Here is a 19,285-nt window from a genome sequence, read left to right as displayed (position 1 = left end):
AAGAATGAAAATGGATCTTTGCAGGAGAAATGCAGTTACCAGTATTAGACTTGTCCAGGCTGCCAGATTTAAAATCACTACTTTTGTAGAAAGGATCAAGTGATGTTTATTTGCCACAAGTGGTTTTCTTTCACACACGCATTAAAGAAATGTGTGAGTAGATTAGTTCAGTAAACACTGAGAGAAGAACCACCTACTGAATCACCAGCAACACGTCTTGCTGCTGAGCTTCCTTTGGTCTCTCCTCCAAGAGATGACTAAGTTCGTTTTTCCTGTCAAAACACTACTCCAAGATGGAAAGGCCTTATTTTATGCTGGGATGATAGAAATGTGGTATAGTAAGTAAAACAAATATTGTGTATTACAAAAGGCAATTATAAATTTTCTTGAAGGAAAACAGAAAATTTGGTCTGTTCCTATTATTTATCTACAAAAATTGCATTCCTCTATAATGAAATGTACCAGAGGAAATTTCACATTATTTAAAAAAAAAAAAAAAAAAAAAAGCTCACTTTCAGCTTTAATTTGAGATCTAGTTATCTGAATATTATAAAAAGGTATTTTCCAAAGCCAGATTTATTTGTTTCCATTCTTCTTACTTGGGCTGTTGTTTGCTTGATATTTGTGTATCTTAATTTAGCTAGATTTAGCTTATATCAATATTGGACCATACCTGTAGGTATATTTGCATTCACATAAGGACTGTCTGCAGAACAGAATAACGTAGCTTATTCACACCTTCTTTTTTCTGTTTGAGAGGTTTCTTAATGATGGAGACATGCATGTTCACATAGCACAGATGGTGATTGTCAATATGCTTATTATAGGTTTAAATTTTTTATTTCCTCATGAGCAGAAGTTCACATATTTTGTTTTCTCTTATGTTTTTTTTCTTTCTGTGCTCTCCTTCTATATAGCTGTATGTTATTAAAAAAAAAAAACCTGCAATTAACTTATCATATTAAAATTAATAGATTATTGCATGTATATTATCATAATTCATTGTAATAAATTGCTATTTATATATTTAAAGAAAGACAGTCTTTAGATTGAAATAGCATTTATAGTCATATAAATTTACTTTTCTTTCTATCATACCGATTAGTTGTATTTGCAATGGTTTCTTTTAGACCGAACTCTTTTTGGATGGAAAATATTTTCCAGCCTGTTCTACTTACAAAACAAAAAGTAGTCCTGAAGAATTTGGTATTCTATGGTAAACAAAGTTTTTAATTAGTTGTGTTTTCTGTATCATTGCATTAACAGGCATGCTGAAGCTAAATGTCTTGGAGAAAAAATAAATGAAGTGAGAAATAAAATAAGTGAGTACATGTCAGCTTCATTTTACATCTATAGCTGATGAAATCACAGCATTCAGAGGATATATATAGATATTTAATTTCTAAAATAGGTGAATCAATCTGTTACTCAGATTTCCAGAGAGATAAATTACCTTATGTTATTAGTAATAATTTTATGTATCAATTTTAATCTGAGTAACGTGAAAATGTGATTATTGCAAATAACATGATTATTGAAAATAATGTGAAAAACAGATCTGTTCCTTATTTGATAGGAAGTCTTAAATATAGCAAAGGGAGAAGTTAAGATACTGATATCGGATTTCCTGAATTTCCTTGTGGGATGAAATGATCCAAAAATTATTGTTTCAAATTGTGATATCTGTGGATGAAGAGCTGTATTTTATCTTTAATTTCATATAGCTTTTGTTAGAAGAAGCTTTCTTTGTTTAATCACTCCTCTGCACTTCCTTCATAGAGATTACTTGGAATGATTAACTGAAGTCCTGCAGCTTAGTGGGGGAATTCTTCATTTTTTATTTTAGGGTGCCAGCAGCATATATTTGGCTTCCAATTTCAAATCATTCGAAGCCAAAAATCACCTAGACATATACTGAATGCAAGCGAGGTTTTATCCAATCCTCCTTCCAGCCTTGATATCTTCCTAGGTTATTTCTGAGTTCTGTTGAGGTCTGACATTCTTCCAAACAACTGGCTATCCAGACTCTATATCAAATGTGAAATGTAGCTTTTGTCTTTGGAGATCAGGTCTGTGTTCTTTTGTATGTAGACATTCAGGTGTACCAAATCTCTTTGAGATTCAAATACAGACTGTGAGGAAGTAACTTTACAGGCAATTCGGCATTGAGGTGTGGCTCCCAGTTTCTATCTCCTTTCTTTGTAGGTAATATCAGCAGATATGGGCAATAACTCATCATCATCACTTCTTGTCTCATAATAGCGTTTGATTGCTGGAAAAGGACAAAAATCTCAAAGCCTTCTTGATGACTGCTCTATACTTTCACCGTAGTTGTGGTTATGTTCTGCATAGCAATGAATGGTAACTACAGCCAGATTCCGGTCCAAGTCATTATTAGGTACATCACAATGCCTACTTGGGAATGCTACACAGTGTATTTAAAATTACTACATGGAAAATTTCAGCCATGATGGCACAGTTTGTTCAAACCTCTGCACAAGGACGTTTTGAAGTGATGCAGAACCGGAGACACCCATTGCAGAGCCAGTGTTCTGAATACTGGGTTGTTTCTACAAGACAAGGCACATCTGTTGAGCCATCAGGTCAGGATACAACTTCTTTTCCTCTCCTTCTGTCCCGAAGTTCATAATGACCTGATTTAATCCTTTCTCCTGGGTTTACTTATATGTGATATTTAGCCCAAATGAATTCTTGGCATAGATTGAGGTAGAGACAAAGTCAGCACGGGTGTCAAAATTCTTTCTCTTGCTGAAGATGTAATCCATTTTAGAGCAAGCATAGAGAATACCAGCAATGAACAGTCATACTCTAGCACATAATTCTCAGTGCCAGAGGCTGTAATAGTGAGGCTTGAGGGATAGGAGCCTAGCAGCCACCTTACTTGCACCTTGTATTTAAGTCGTCTTTTTTTTTTTTAATTTTGGTTGTAAAATGGAAGAGGTCCTTTCATTTAGTTCATACTGTAACATTTCTGTATGAGCAACAGATTCCATCCATTATATTCAGATTCCATATGGATATGCTGATCTCTGCAGACTATGTAGTGCTTTGTGGATTGTTGTAAAGCACCGATGTTTGAGGTTTGAGAGTGATCATATCATACAATCTTTCCTTAAATTCTTTCTGTGTAAGATTATGCGGCATGGAAAATTAGCACTCTGGTTAATATACATAGTGTATTTTATTCAGCTCTTCTCTTCTCCCATCCAGCTTGTATTTAATCACAGTTGTAAATAAATCTGCCTATTAGCACTAATCTAAAAGTTATTAAACCTTTACATCAAGAACAAAACTTTATGGCTTATTCAGCTTACCAAATGCAATTGCTTTGGTTAACATAGTTCAGCAGCCTGAAAAAACATTCATTTGTCATGTTCATAGTATGCATAACATTAAAGATACTAAGTAAGGCTATTTATCTGCCATATTTTTACTGAAAATATGGCAGGAAGAATATGAGTCCTCTGCAGCCTGCAACTAGATCTTTCATTTACTTGTATTGTTATTTTGGTTTCCTTCAGAATTCCTGTCTGCCTTGTGCACAATCAAGAACAGATCCCATCAATATCAGTTTCTTCTATTTCTAAGCTATATTTAATAGTATAAAACTATGCACCACAGAGGTCATAAAGCACATTTCATGCAGTCTGATTACATTCTGAGATAGTGACAGCAGTTGGCTGTAACTTGTGTGTAATAAATATCTTTTCATTCTGACTGGAAACGTGTTTTTCAGTACACAGAATAATCTAACCACTTCTCAATTGCATTAGCATTTCAAAAACACGTCAGGAAGTTAAAGCTGGAAAAAGGAATCTGGAATAAGATTTTCGTGGTAGGCTTTTGCTGATGTTATTGCTTGCATAAAAAGATTAAGGAAAACATAGTCTAGATGCAAGCTGGATGTGAAGTGTAGAGTGACTGTAACATAAGAAATGAGACATTGTGGCTAGCGTGCCCCTTTGCTACTATACCACATGTTCCTGGATTCTGCTTCCTTTTATGCTTAACAGCACTGCGGTGAATGTGGATATTTTAAAATTATTTTTATGAAGAACAATATGTGTCTCTCAGATTTTTCATCATGATTACTTTTCATCATGACTTAGAAATAAGTAGGAGAATTTTCTTGTAGGATGAAAGTTTTATTCATCTAATATTCAAATAAATAGATAGATAAATAGATAGAAAGAAAGATAGGAAGAATAATGGGAAAGTTTTTCTAGCCCAAGTAATTTTAGTGATCCATTTTAGGCACAAATAAGGGAGTGGAGGGTTTTGGTGCAAGGATTGAGGAGCAAGAGAATGAGTGCTTCTTTTTCAAGGTCAGTATGTATCAGAGGCAAGGGCTTCTTTATAAGTTTAGTCTTTTTCATTCAACAATACTACTCATAATGAATAAAGTTGACACTTCAGTTTGTAATGGAAAGCAAATTATCAGAAAGTCAGAAACTCCCTCTGAGGTGAAAGAAATTTGCTAATGTTTAGATTTTCCTTTCTTTCCACAAAATCTAATGAGCTTTCAGATGAAATTCAATGTACCTAACTTGTGTAAATTAATTCATGCTAATTAATAAATTCTAAGTAACTTCGGAAATGCCACCTCTGTTCAATCACTGCAAAACTCTCATTCAGCACAGGAACAGGAATCATCCATCACCCTATAGGAAAGGTTCCAGATTGCTGAAGATGTTGATAAACAGAATGGTCAAAAATTGCATGTATGCATTCCAGTTTATACAGTTCCTTGTCATTCATGAATAGCATCATGGAATGCATAGGATAATACTTGAGAAGAAAGTGATGCGGAGATATAGCATCACCTTGTTAAGGTTAGCAGGGGTTTTATTTTTAGGACACAGTTATCAACAAGAGCTTTTTATATCATTACCAAGAGCATCATTGAGACTAAGGAGAAAAGACAACATCTGAACAAACTGTTCAATATTAAATACCAAGAAAAAGCCCCAAGTGTTCCTTTATGGATAATACAGCAGAGTTGGGGGCATTAAGCATTTTCAATGTGGGTGAAAATGACACATTCATTCAGAATCTAGTGACTAAAAATATTGCTCATACACAGGAATGTGCTACACATTAGTTGCATTTCGGATTGGTAAACATTTCCAATTCATCTCTGTAAATGTCTATTTTGGAGTATTTATACCACTATTAGGGTTAGTTTTTTTTTCCTAAGGAAAAGTGTACTACATGGTATTTAATGCCCAAAGGAAAGGAAAGCAGCTGTTGTTTTTTGTCTGTCCAGAAATCAGCTAAAGTTGTTATTGAAGCTGAGAGAGAAAGGGCAAACTCATGTGGGAGTAATAACAGTGTGAGGAAACAGGCACTCTTGGAATTAGAAAGGGTAGGTGGGTGGATTATGTGCACATGATGTTGACGATGCGGCTATACCCACAGGAATGCTGAGATGTTGCACTGCTCTGCCTCATTTCAAGCTTTGAATTTAGTGCACAAGACCATAGGATACCAAAACCGATGACAGTGCATAATGAAGTAATGTTCTTGTATTACAAAGCAAGGTTATTGAAGGATCTTTATCTGATTTGCTTGCAAATTGCTAAAATAAAATAAAAAAAAGTTGTCCTTATGTATTGCAGTTCATGGAGTGTTACACTGAAATGGTGGGGATAAGGGAGCATGAGGACAAGATGTAACAGTGCTCAACTGATTCTGATTCACTGTCTTACACATTGCACATAAAACCTATTCAGAACATAAATAATGTAGATCCTGTATTTATGATCAACTTTTCTCTATGTGCAAGACTCTATCCTACGGATGAGAAGTTACAGTAAGAAACAGGGAATGGGGGCAACTAGGAAGAGAGAAAAAAGGCTTCCTTGTAACAACAGTAAAAGTTCAGTGTATATGATCACAATTTTATTTTAATTTTATTTAAAATTTATATAAAATTTATTTTTATTTTAATTTAAAATGAGCAGACAAGTTATGAAAGTTGATAATTAAAATGATGGTATAAAAGACCACTGATGGCAAGATTTTTATTTGAAAAAGATGTGTAATGTCTGATCACAGCTGCTACTTCTGGTCAATTCTGCCCTGTTTCTATTTTCCAGTCCACATTTTTTTCCATTCGAAAACTTCTAGGTGTTCTTGTGTGACAGCACTCTGTTGGCTATTTTGTCGATCTTCAAAGTTTTATCTTTGCATGTAGGCATAAATTACTTTCTTTCAGGAAGGAGAATCTATTGCTTAAAAATTAGAATATCAAGGATGGTTCTAGGAATATTGTGCATACTTTAGGCCATGATTATATGGATTGAAAGAGTTGAGGGACGTCATGAATTACTAAAAATCATTTTTTTAACTTCTGCTGAATAAGCATATGTACTTAAGAAGGGTATGATTCTTCAGTTGAAGAAAAATCCTTTCTTTACATGGAAGCTAAGTTAACTGAATATGCTGTGATAATTTGCTATACAAAAACAAACTCCTCTAAAATCAACATGGTACTTTCTTAAAGCTCTATATTGTAAGTAGCATTATCTATTAATTTTATATTAATACAAACGTTCTAAGTGGAGACACTTATTCACTGGACATTGTTTCAGCCATGAACGAAGTGAGGCTCTAATAATGCATTCCATCCTTCAGTGTAACACTCTGAAATACTTATCTTTTTATGGAAATAAACACTGAGACTTCAGAGCTGTTGTTTAGCATAACACACTATTCTAGCTTAATTCCAGAAAGTATTAAGTGTTTACACAGTTTTGTATCAGATGTGCATGCACAGTGAATTTCTCTGGAAATGACTATGGCAGATGAAAAACAGCAGAGTTGGGTTCTTAAGGAACTGACTAGCTCCAAGAAAAAATAAAGAAAACATTAAAAGTGTACATTCCACAAGCAAATCTGGTTCAAATGAGATGCAAACAGCATATAAGTGAATGAATTCAGTATGAAGATTGAATGAACAGATAACACAATAGTATCATTCCATTCTATTCATTCTTTAGGTAGCTTAGTATGAATCGGTATTCTTAGCAGAGACCTTAAAAGTCTGTGTAACTTGAAATCTTGAGCTCCTTACTGAAGAAAAACTTTAGCTGAGATTGTGAGCTTGTGTTGTACTAGAGTAAGGGGATGAAAAGACAATTCAAAAAAGACTTCTGTATTTTGCTTTGTGGTTGTTTTGGTTGTGGTTTGTTTTTTTTGTTTTTTTTTTTTTTCTTCCAGTTGATATAGGACACTGAATTAGATATAGTTGCAATATAAAAACTAAAATAAAATATGTCATCCTTATATTATGAAATATATTACAGTATATTGAACTTTACTTACAATTTCACCATTAAGGCTGATCAGCATTTTGCTGGTCTTGAGAACAATGCATCAATGTGCACTCAGCCAGTCACTTAGGGTCTGCCCTATATTTAAGAGGTAGAGTGTGGATCACTACTACTGTATGGTACTATTGCTATTGTTTGTGAACTACAAATATCTGAAGGAAAAAGATATGCCAGTTAATTGTTCTTTAAGTCATGTTACAGTTTGTTCTCCTTTTTTGTTTCTCATGCTGAAGATTCTAAGGGATTTTCAGTTATTCTGAGACTGAGAAGAAAAAATATTGTACATGTGCTGAATAAGTTGGCTGAGGTAAGATATGAAAGCACATGAATGTAGTGAGTACCTCTCAACTCCCCCCTCCTCCCCCAAAAAGTAAAACCAGCTGTACGTAGGCAGCCATTTTTCTGTTTCTATTTTTTTGTTTGTTTGTTTTTTTCCTTTGTTTATCTTTTCATTTTGTTTCTGATGAAGACAATTTGTCCTCTTGCACTTAATTCAATCTTAGTGGAAAGAATCTACCCATTCTCTGGTATGTTTTTAACTGATGTCTATGACACCCATCATGTTTATCACAAGCATCTGTCATGCTGAATAATTTAAACAAATGGTTAAATAACACCAAGCTGTGTTGAGCTGGACTGTTGAGAACCTTAGAAATTCTGGACAAATAGCCAAGTTAGTGATCTAGAACAAGCTGAGACAGTTGTTTACTATGAGAAGTAGTAGATTTAGAAATATGCATCAGTGGAGTTATCCAGCACCGGGATATATACCGAATCTCAAGTGAAGCTTTGCTATTAACTGCTGGAGGATGTCAGTTCTGACTAACACAAGGGAGCACATTAACTCAGAAAAATCTGTGGCCATCTGTGAAGGGAAAAAAAAAAAAAAATAGAGAAAACAAGCCATAGGGACAAACAGTCCCCCAGCTGTAATTTCCCAACTGGGATGTTATTCAAGGTGGCCCAGTGCCTAAGAAGCCCCAGCCTGTTTCTGATCTCCAGGTCAGTTTCAAAGTAGTTTTGTAATAAACCAGGCGTGTTTATGTGTCCACCAAAAATAGCAGTAGCCTCTGAAGCTGAAGCCATTCAGTATGGTTGACAGAGTCTTCAGATTCTTTCTCCTTAATTTCTTGGCCCAATTGTTTTGCAACATAATGCTGAAAAAACATATTTCCTATGTGTGTTTGTTTTGGATAAATATCTGATCATCATGCCGTTATGACTGCATTTCAGAATCTATTTTTTAAATGTTATATTTTGGTTTTTGGAAATGTGGAATTAAAAACACAAAGACAGCTGAGTTTCTGCAGATTTTATTTCTTAACCACCTTGCCATCATCTGCAGTTTGTTCTTTGTTAGAAATGTGATTTACTTAGCTTTACAGCATGCTACTTATTTTTCCATTTGGTTACAGCTCCTTCCAATTCAATTTATTTCCTTTTCTCCATAATGAAATATCACTTTCCCCTCAGTTCTATTAAGGTTCTTTTTCTACTGACATCTAACTCTCTTCAGGCATGATTCTTACGGCTGAATTTAGCTGGTGACCTGTAGAGCACAGTATATAAATGTGATCATTCAGAGTGCCATGCATTTAATCATCTTTCTCGAGGTGCTTTACAGGCAGAGGTGTCAAGCATTTCACACAGGCCTGGCAGATGGCTACAAAATGTTAGGTCATTGCTGTGATTAGAGTCTCCACAACCTATTTTCTTGTTCTAGGAGCAGCTAGGTATATAATATAAAATGATGAATGGCAGGAATATGTTTTCCTTTCTCAATATCAACTCACTGAAAGGTTCACAGGTTCACATTAATACATATTTTTGTTTATATACAGTGTTCATAGTGAGTCAGAGTAATAACTGATTTTTTAAATTTTTGTGACAGTTTGAATTAGAATCTCAAGAGAAGTCACTGCAAATTAGCACAGGAGGAGGACTCACATTGTATTAGGCTAGTAAGGTTGTTTGTTTGGTGTAATTCTTAATACATATGAGTAAGAAATGAATAACGAAGCAATACCTTTAGCTGAATAACAGTCACTAGAAAACTTGTAGTAAAATGTGTGAGCAAGGAGGAAAATCAGACAAGAATACAAATTCTATGATAGTAGCCTGTGAAGTATTACTGTACCTTTCTGTAAACTGGAAAGATGATCCATCTTTCTTACAATTACTGTAGGCAATGTAAACATCATAGGTCAAAATCTTGTCTCACTTCAGTACTACTCATAGGTTGATGGCAACTGGAGCAGAACTCTCTGTGCTGCTACTGCTCCAGTGGGTTGTGTAAATGTCAGAAGCGATACAAGGAGCAGTGTCTCAGAATCATAGCATGGCCGGGGTTGAAAATTCCCATTGCTGTGTGTTTGTTTGTCGTTCATTAGGACAGAATTTGTCTTCCTTGCTATGTCGAATCTGAGACTAAAAAGAGAATCAAGAAGTCCTAGAAGCTTTCTGGCAGCCTTACTGCTTTCCTGCTTTTCCCAGAAAGAAAAGGTTAGAAGATAGCATCTTCAGTAATGTAAAAATGTCTCTGCAGCAGCACTCAGGAAATTTAAAAAATAAACCTATTTTGGAAGATACAAGTCTTTTGGTTTCAGGGGGCAATGCATATGTTTACGCCAATTCTAAATATTGTCCATTGTTTCAGCATAGCTTACATATGTTTGTTTTTACTTTCAGACAATAGGCAATGCTCCTGGGTGACAGTGCATAGGCTGAATGTGTGCTTAGAACAAGAAAACATGATTTGTCAAATGACTCATTTAGAAAATACCAAAATGAATGAATTCATTTGAACAGCTCTATTATGCTCCCCTGATGTGCTATTCTTTAAACAGAGGAACCTTATTAGTGTAAGTGACTCCAGGCCTAAGACATTAATGTTTTCTTTGGATCTATGCTGGAATCTACATATGTAGGAAACATTTTCATTTTCTAATTATTACAAATGATGTTCTGTTCTTTAGAAACAGAAGTATTTTCAGGGGAAAAAGTTATGCTCAGGAAGAACCTAAGTAAACACTTTTTACTTAGAGTTTTCTCTAGAATAACTAAAACCAAATGGACGAGGCTCATTGGATTTAATCAAGTTATGAACTGCCGTGACTATAAACTGGAAAAGTACCTCTCAGAAACAGATTTTTTTCTTGTAGTCTGTCTACAGACTGAAAAATCTTAACATTGCTAGAATGATGCTGTGTTTTTCTGCTTTGTTAGGCTTATATGTTCTGATGAAGTCAGTTGAATATGCTCTTTAAGAGAAGTCTTAATATTCATAACTATATTATTGTTTTAAGAATATTTCTATAATATTTTTGCTCAGAGTTGTCTTTGATCATGTCTTTATTTAGTACTGGGTGTTCTGAGACTCAAGGAGAGAAGAGTCAAGATCTCAAAGTCTGGAAATAGTGAGCCCATTAGTTTATTCAGGGATGCACTGTTGAAGAATTATGCCTCTTCACAAGCACTAAAAGCAAAAATGTTGTTTCATAGGATCTTGTAATTTATTTTCACATCGGGTCAGCATTGATGCAGCCTTACAGTATATTTGCACATACATATATGTACTGAAATAGAATAGCTATTTTTTCCCCAATCAACATACTTTTTAATTGTGTGGAACTGTAGAGTGATGTAATCACAGCTGACTGTGAATGTTGCAGAAGTATAATCAATAGTGAAGGGCTGTATTTTATGATGTTCTCATGCACTTTTGTTAAGGCTTGAGGAAAGACTTATTTTCAGAGCTGCTGATCTCATTGTGCAAGTTATATGCAATCAGGCTGCAATTTCAATTGCTGAGCAATTCAAAAGAAGGCCTGGGCTCATCTAAAACATGATATAAATATAGTACACCTTTACAGAAAGCTATTTAAGGTTTGACTAGGATGTTAATATGTACCTAAAACAAACAAACAAAGGTTGCTGCTAATGAGCTTGGTATGATTATCACAAGTTACAAGCAAGAAAAACAGAAGTTATACACCCATTCTCACTCAGAACTTGTCCCCATCACTTTAAAAATCTGATTTCTTCAAAACACGGCAGCATATCTAAGATTATACTTTCTTGTCCATATATCATTGCTTTTCAGTGATGCTTCCTTGGGCCAGCTTAATATTGAATTAATGAATAAATTATGCAACAGAGCAACAGTTTCCACATATGCATCATTTCTGACTCCTTTCCAGTACATGGAAGGAAGATAGATTTGTAGAATATTTATAAACTTTGAACAACATCTAAAAACAGTCTTAGGCATCCAAGGTATAGCTTAAAGGAAATTTAGGCAACTAGATTCAGGAGAGCTATCCAGAAAATTAGCACAGTGTTAGTCCACCTCAGTTCCTGCAATGCAAACTGCCTTTGCTAGTGCATGCGGGAATACTACTTTCATTGGCTGAGCTGATCATTCAGCAACCTATCTTCTACCCACTGAGAATCCAGAAATTATTTGTCCTCCTACTGAAGTGTCCTGGAGAGTATTTCTTGATAAACATCCACGCTTAGTTTAAAATGTTTGGCAGCACTGAGTTTGACTTTAAAAAATAAAAATAAAAGATGGGTAGTGACAGCCCACTTTGGGATGATAGTATAAAGATCTGAGTATTTGTTTCTAAATTCAGAAAGCATCCAAGTTCTGAACTCCAGTTTCAAAATGTTGAACTGCATTCCAGAGCATTTAGTGTTTGCTGTTGGTTAGCCCAGATATTCCAGTATTGTGTATGCAAACTGTTATGAATTTATGTGCATTAGCCTCTTCCCATATTGCTTCCTATAAAGAAGAATTCTCTGCCTTTGGGTAAATGGGCACTGAGGTACATTGTATCAGTCCCGAAATTTAGATGAATGGGACTTGGGCTCAGCAATTCAGACCTAAAGAGCCAAAGGCAGTCTGCAGTAAAAGGAAGAGAAAGGTAAAAAATGTTATGATCAGAAAAAAAAACGAACACAGTTTCTGAACAGTTTTGCTGTTTAACATTACCAAACTATTTTTTTGTGCGTACCAAAAAGAAGGTAAAAAAGGAAAAAAAAAAAAAAAAAGCTGCTGAAAAAAAAAAAAAGCCTGCCTGATAAAGAGCATTATGGAAATGCAGACCAAATAATGAACAGTTACAGAGGTGATCATTGATGAGAAAGTGGTAAGCACTCATCTTAGTTAAGAAAAATAAATGTGATATAATCTAGCCAAAACTAACAAAAGAAATTGAGAGAGCAGGGAGTTGATACACAAGATAGAACTGAATACATAGAAATGAGAACAGAATTTAGAGGACCACTGAGTGGCTTAAGAAACAACCAAGTGCAGAGTTATCCTACAGTATGTGTGACAGAGAAGGCTGTTTCATAAGATTTGTATTTATAGATTTAATCATGTTTGAAGGAATTTGAAGTGTTGCCATAAACTGTTACTTTCTCTGCTGAGTATTGCAAAGAAAAGAATTTCCCATATTCTACATCGTGGTCAAATGTATACATTTGAGTCTATGATATATAAATTTGAAAGAATTAGAGTGTATTAGGAAAAGTGTACATTTCCAAAAGTATTTGCTCATATGCTGAGTGTGGACTATGGCTTGAAACCATAGATTTGACCTGAAAGTCAGAGTTGAGCATCCAACTCTCAACCTGTTGTTTTTCCAAGTTTCTCTGACTGATGAGTTCTACAAGATATCATCAGCTACCTTGCTGGCATTTCATATGTTGCAATTAACTTGAAAATGTTGAAAATTGTCATTAAATGTATTCTTGTGCTGAGACGCCAGACTGCTGGAATTCCCACAACACAGGCAGCTGCTTGCTTCTACCTGCTCTTCTGTGCGGGCAGAAACCTTTGACAGCAAATGTGGAGAGGACTGGAAGGGAGATAGGGAAGGAGAAAGGGGAGCCAGTTAAATCTTAGATTGTTGGAGATGTTTCTTCAGTCAACAAAAGGCAGAAATCCACTACAGCAGGTAATACTTACAACATATTACTCATGTATTATCGTTAATATACTTTTATTGTTGATGAGGTCTATGTTTTGTACCTTGAAAAATATCTTGGCAATAATCAGGAGACTCTGAGTGTTGCAATCATGGTTCTCCTTTTATGATGCCTCAGAGAACTTTCTGAAAGCTAGGACTTGTCATTTTACATGGGGATTTGGCCAGCCCTGTATCCCAAAATACATCACTTACATCAGAAACAGTGTTGAGTCAGATTACAGATCGTTTCGTCTCCCCAGGTTGTTCTTATAGAACTTTTTGACCCATTTTTTTCAACACACCAGGACAGAGGTTATAAGAAGAGTCAGAATTTTCCCTAAATGATTCTTTGGGTCAAAGAAAGGCTGAGCAGTTTGCCTGCTCTTAGTGTGGTGGGATGCTGAGGTACAACAGAATATTTTTTTTGTGCTGTTACTGTTACAACATATACTTATTATCATAGGTTTTGTTGTCATAAAATTTCAGCACCCAATTGTTAAAAGTATCTAATACATCTGATAAGATTTCCCATAACTATCTCCATTTGAGGTTTCCATGTTCAAGAAATACTCCTTTCATGTATTTCCGTTTTAGTTCAATGTCTCCTACTTCAGTGTCTGATTAGAAATAAAATGCTTTAAAAATCCTTTGTAAACTGCTGAAACTCCAGCCTCAAGCTCAGTTGAAAGTCATTCCTTACAAGACTTAAGGAAGTTATGTTATGGAATTTATGAGTACTCTGCCTCTAAAATTTACCTTACTAATGCTAAATATGAACTTCTACTGTGCTTATTCAGCAAGACTCCTCTTCCTCAAATGGATGCACACAACTCTGTAAATCAAATGCAGTCAATTCAGAGGTGTAGTAAGTTTTCATAGCTGGCTAACAGCTGGGTCCAACTATATATGTAGGGGCACTGCATTACAAACAGTGGGGCTGCTTACTTCCACAAGCCAGGACAGCACAGCACTTGTTTATATCATTTGGCTTATTTTATCCTGATGATGTCCAAACCACTTAGAGATTTCTGGGTCTGTGCAAGATATCCAGGTGTCATGTGAAAAGAGCAGATAAGTTTGGCAGAAAATTAAACCCCATTGCATTCCAGCTTGTCCTCAGACATCAGAGGGGCTGGGGCTGAGCTTATATTCTGAATGGTCCCCAGTTTGGCACTATAAATCTGGCCACGTTCAACATATGGCTCAGGAAAACTAGAGTGTTTATTGGTTCCAGTAGCATCATCAAGTCCCCAACCCTGCGGGATGATCATGAGGTTTGGCCATGGGATTTCCACCCTACTCTGCACTCTATTATGTTGGTTTTTTTCTTATTTTCAGTATACCTGTTAGCCCCTGGTGATTGCTAACAGCAGAGATCTCAGGTAATGTTACTTAGGGAACCATCCTGAAAGAGATTATCCACCATACTCCACTCTGGAGTATGTCCTCCTTTAAAGAGGATTTAAAGACATTTCAATAGGTCATCTCTGGTAAATATTTCACATAATCCACCCTGAGACTATAGTCACTCAAACTTCACAATATGTGGAAGGAATTGGGGAAGTCATATGCTGTCTATTAGGATTAGAGCTCACAGGGCTCTCAGGCTGTTTGCTATTTATTGGATGAGATGATTGACTCATAGTTCCAGTATTTAGCAGAATCATCTTATCAGTCCTGAGCAAGACCTTAAGATTAACAGCCAGGCCAAAGGAGGAAGTTGGATAGGAGGGAGCATACCATTGCACCAGGATAGCCACTAGATAGAGAAGGAGAAATGCTCTCTTTATCAGTCTAACTACACTAGAGCAACATGCAGAAAATCTCAAAACATTCCCCAGTCAGCATGGTTTTGTCATGGGTGAAAGTTGTGTAAGCATTTCAGCTAGCAAGTCAGCTGTAGCTCTGTTCTGCACTATGCCTTGAAAACATAACCTCAGTTGTATTAAACAGTTGTGATTTTTGGAGACTCTAAACACAGATCTAATGTTTAGACCATATAGCATAATTAAAGACTCAGTATGCCCTGGAAGGTGAGTTCCAGGAATGGGAGGTTTCCTGAAGAATTAAGAGGAGGTTCTGTTAGTTATTTTAAGTTAAAACAAAACAGATTCAAAGATGGAAAAAGAAAGAGATGCACTCTAAGCTGTGAAGATTTCAGGATCTAGAAGATGGAATGACTTCAGCTAAACGTAGATTGGAAAATGAGGTTAAAAAAAAATAGCAAAATATTAAGAAATAACCGTAGATGAGAGATTGTTGACAAAGGCTCAAGCCTGCCAAATACAAAGTCAAAAAATACCCTGCGTAAAGATAAGGGTCAATCCACAATATTAACTGCAAATATTCTTAAAGAGGAAGTGTGAATTATATGTATACTCTTTGCTTGTCCAGTATTCTTTAAGTTGGCAGCCTTTGAAGCCTCAGAGTAGTATTATATGGAACATATATTAAATGGAACATCTGATTAAACATATGAGAAGTTTTAAAACCTGTAATGTGGACTCAAGTGAAGCTAGAAAAATGTATGCTTTTAAATCAATATTTTTTTTAATTGCAACATATTCATTTTTGTATTAGCTTGAAATATGTAGAGTATTGTCAAAGCATTCGCTGTCTGAAATTAATTGGAAGATAGTTTTAGATCCTGGAAATAGTCTAGGGTAACACAGAAACAAAAAAGTTACAGGAGAGCTACTCTATTCAAATTATTTATTCTGTTACTGATTAGTATAATTGGATACTTCTCTCTGCTTTATTTCATTCCTAATTAGACTTCTCTATTCCACTTTGTCTCCATTTTACCTCTTTGCTTTTGTCTCTTGTCACAAAGCTGAAGTTCTATGTTGCCAGTTCATCTCTTTTCCATACCTCGGGATGGTACATGTGTCCAGAAACACGGTCCAAAACCAACAGATTTATCACAGCCTAAATGACAGCTGGCTGCATGCTGAGTAAGTTCTTAAATTCACAAAAACTACATTTTTGCCAAAGCATGCGAAGTTGCAGCATTGAACATTTTATTGGGATTGTTATCTTCAAATGAAGAATGACTCCATTGGAAAAAAATATATAAATATTTAATATTAACTTCAGACATCCTTTTAGCTTCTTGTTTGGTGAAACTTCAGAAAACATAATTAGCCATATATTGAGAGATATTTGCCAAGTATAAATCCAATTTTTGCAGAAGATATTTAAGCACTAGTTGTCCACAAATTTACACTGTTGGAATCACAAGAATGTTTTGTTTTGTTTTGTTTTTGAATAACAGTGTTATTCTTCATATTTATTTGGGTAAATATTTGTATATATGAAGGTTGTAGAACTGGCAGTACTAAAGACTGAAATCTTCAATTTGTTTACATGGGAAGATCTGTGCAGGCAGAAGGATTTGAATCATCTCCTTATTGTGTCACTTACAAACTTCAAACGTTGCATTGGGATGATGATGTTCTCATAGAAGGAAAAGCAGAGCAGGTCAGGAACATTCACTCTTCCCCACAGATATTTGTAGTGAAAACAGAGCGAGATTAATCAAAAACACAGACAGAAAATGTTAACTTTTTGTTAACATAAGTAAGAGTTTCTGTGTGAAAACTAGAGGGCTTCCCTCCCCTCCCCATCCTCCCCCCCCAAAAAAAGGAAATCTAAATAAACAGTAAAATTTCAAATTAGATTAAAATCAACTGAAAGATTAAATTGTACCTGCCTAAGTAGTGGTATGGAATTATAGTCAGGTGCCTCGTGACACCTTCTCATCTTCTGAATAGGATTTCAGCTTAGGCTACTTTTCCCAAAATAGAATAATTGCTTCTCCTCAGGAACTTTTCTGTGAAATGAGTTCGGTTTATGCTGCCCTGAGTAAGAAGTTGGGATTATTTGAATCAGATAAATGTCACCTTTCTATTCTTATTGAACAAAAAGTAAACTATCTTGCTATAAGAATGGTAAGATTAGATTTTTATTTTCCTAGCCGAAGAACTTCTCTTTGGGTCCTCTCTGACTGTAGGTGGTCTTGTTTGTTCATGAGGTCATCAGATTTAAGGACAAGATGTCTTTTAGTGTTATGGTCCCTGTCATGGATGGAGCAGAAGTGAAGGCTAGAAGAAAAGGAGGGAGAGCGTTTGGGGCATTACATGCTGCTGGCAATAAAATTAGGGTTCCTGCATCCTCTGTGCTGTCTGTCCCAGCTGTACTGGCAAATTAGAGGTGATGAAAAGTGAAGCTTCTTGGCTGCTTCATTTTAAAAACAACTCTTACATTCTATTTTCATGTATTTGTATTGATGGCATTAAAGTCACGTATTGACATGATAGAGAACTTCACATGTAAGTCATTCTCAGCTCACTTTTAATAAATAGCATATTTTACTTACTTACAACTCCTTTTCTAATAACTCCTATTTTATAACTCCTATTTTTTTTTTTTTAAATGCCAGTGACAATGTGTTTTGCAGCTCACAATGCATGAGAAAGGGATGTATTAAGCTGATGCATAAAAATACATGTGTGATAGGTGACTACATGATTTTTTGAGCAACCTCAGCTAAGATCAGTCCGTTGAGATAAATCACAAAATTGCTACAGATTGGTTCATAATTGTCTCATGGTTCAATATACAGTAACGTTGCTGTGGATATTAATTTCCAGGATCAAAAAAAGCAATTTGGGGGGAAAAAATGGTATGTTTAATGTCCTCTCACCGACTATTGACTTCAACTGAGTTGCTCTATAAATCTTTCAAAGCACAAATTCCATAAGTTTGGATCTTTCAAATTGGCTTGATCTGTAAAAATGTAATCCAGTTTTATGAGTTTTAAAATTTATTTCTAATATTTTGTTTGTTTGTGATAGCTTTAAATGGGGAATAATTCTCTGGTTTCAGTAGAAATAATTGAAAACAGTATAACATAATGTGCAGCAAAATGGAAATCTACAGTATCATTTTTATAGCCAAAGAGTAGGTAGGATTTTAATGGTTTTGTTTTTGTATTTTGTGTGTCCTATTTTTTCATAAGACATCCAAAACAACATGACTTAATTGCTACATTGTTATATATTGAATACTGTACCTATTCCACAGTGCTTCTAAACATCAAAGAAATATTCTCTTACTTCTCTGACATTAATTAGCCATAATTCTTTAGTATTTATACAGCAGTTTGATCCTTGTGACCTGTGAATTTAAATGTTCTTTTTTCATTTTCCATTTAAACATTTGACAGCTTTTAATAACTTAATTTGTTCTGAAAATATTTTTACTTCAGAATACATACTAATATGATATAAATAGTAATCAATCTAAAGAAAAAACATGAATCCTGCAGGGCCTTTTTTTCTTTTTTTTTCTTTCATTTTCTTTTTTTTTTTCTATCCCTAGTATCCAGTTGTACAGATTAGTAGAGACAATGAACAAGTCTCAAAAAATTTGAGAGATATAATCCATCCTCACACAGAACACAAATTCTGCTGAAATTGCACATTTAGGGTTATGTTTTTCCTCTATCAGTTCCATTAATATCAATGAATAACGGCTTCCCGTGTGGTAATCTAATTATGGTTTGAAATAACTGGTGAACTGGACCACTGTCACGGATCAAGGAGGAAATTAATTATAGGAGGGTAAAAATGAAATGTAGGGGGCATGGGATCCTAACTGGAAATAATGAAATAATGAAATTCAGTCAAGTTTCAATTGAACGCTTGTGACGTCTGCACAGTGAGTTCTGTTGAGCAGTGGAACTTGCAGAAGCTCTAGCACATGGGATATTTAAAACTGAGTTGGACAAACATGAAGAAAAAAAAGACTGTTGAGAACCAATTTTTCACTGGCAACGAGATGGACTGGATGATCTAATATCTCATTTCCACTCTTAGCGTCTACAAGTCTGTTTGAAAAAATACTTGGAATTCTGTATGTTTTCTAGCCTCACTTGGACTTCTTTCGTATCTA

The 19,285-nt window shown here is 35.1% G+C and overlaps 1 protein-coding gene across 1 annotated transcript in view; it reads left to right on the top strand.

Annotated features, from left to right (window-relative positions):
* KIF6 (kinesin family member 6) overlaps positions 1-19,285 on the top strand; it is a 138,051-nt gene that overhangs the window by 87,515 nt on the left and 31,251 nt on the right. Inside the window, exon 15 of the mRNA XM_052686505.1 lies at positions 1,267-1,322. Within this exon, the coding sequence (XP_052542465.1) occupies positions 1,267-1,322 (56 nt within the window). The remainder of the gene's footprint in view (positions 1-1,266; positions 1,323-19,285) is intronic.

This window comes from Tympanuchus pallidicinctus, unplaced genomic scaffold (assembly GCF_026119805.1).
Source record: "Tympanuchus pallidicinctus isolate F22 unplaced genomic scaffold, pur_lepc_1.0 scaffold1, whole genome shotgun sequence".
NCBI lineage: Eukaryota > Metazoa > Chordata > Aves > Galliformes > Phasianidae > Tympanuchus > Tympanuchus pallidicinctus.
This window is presented reverse-complemented; position numbering and strand designations above follow the sequence as displayed.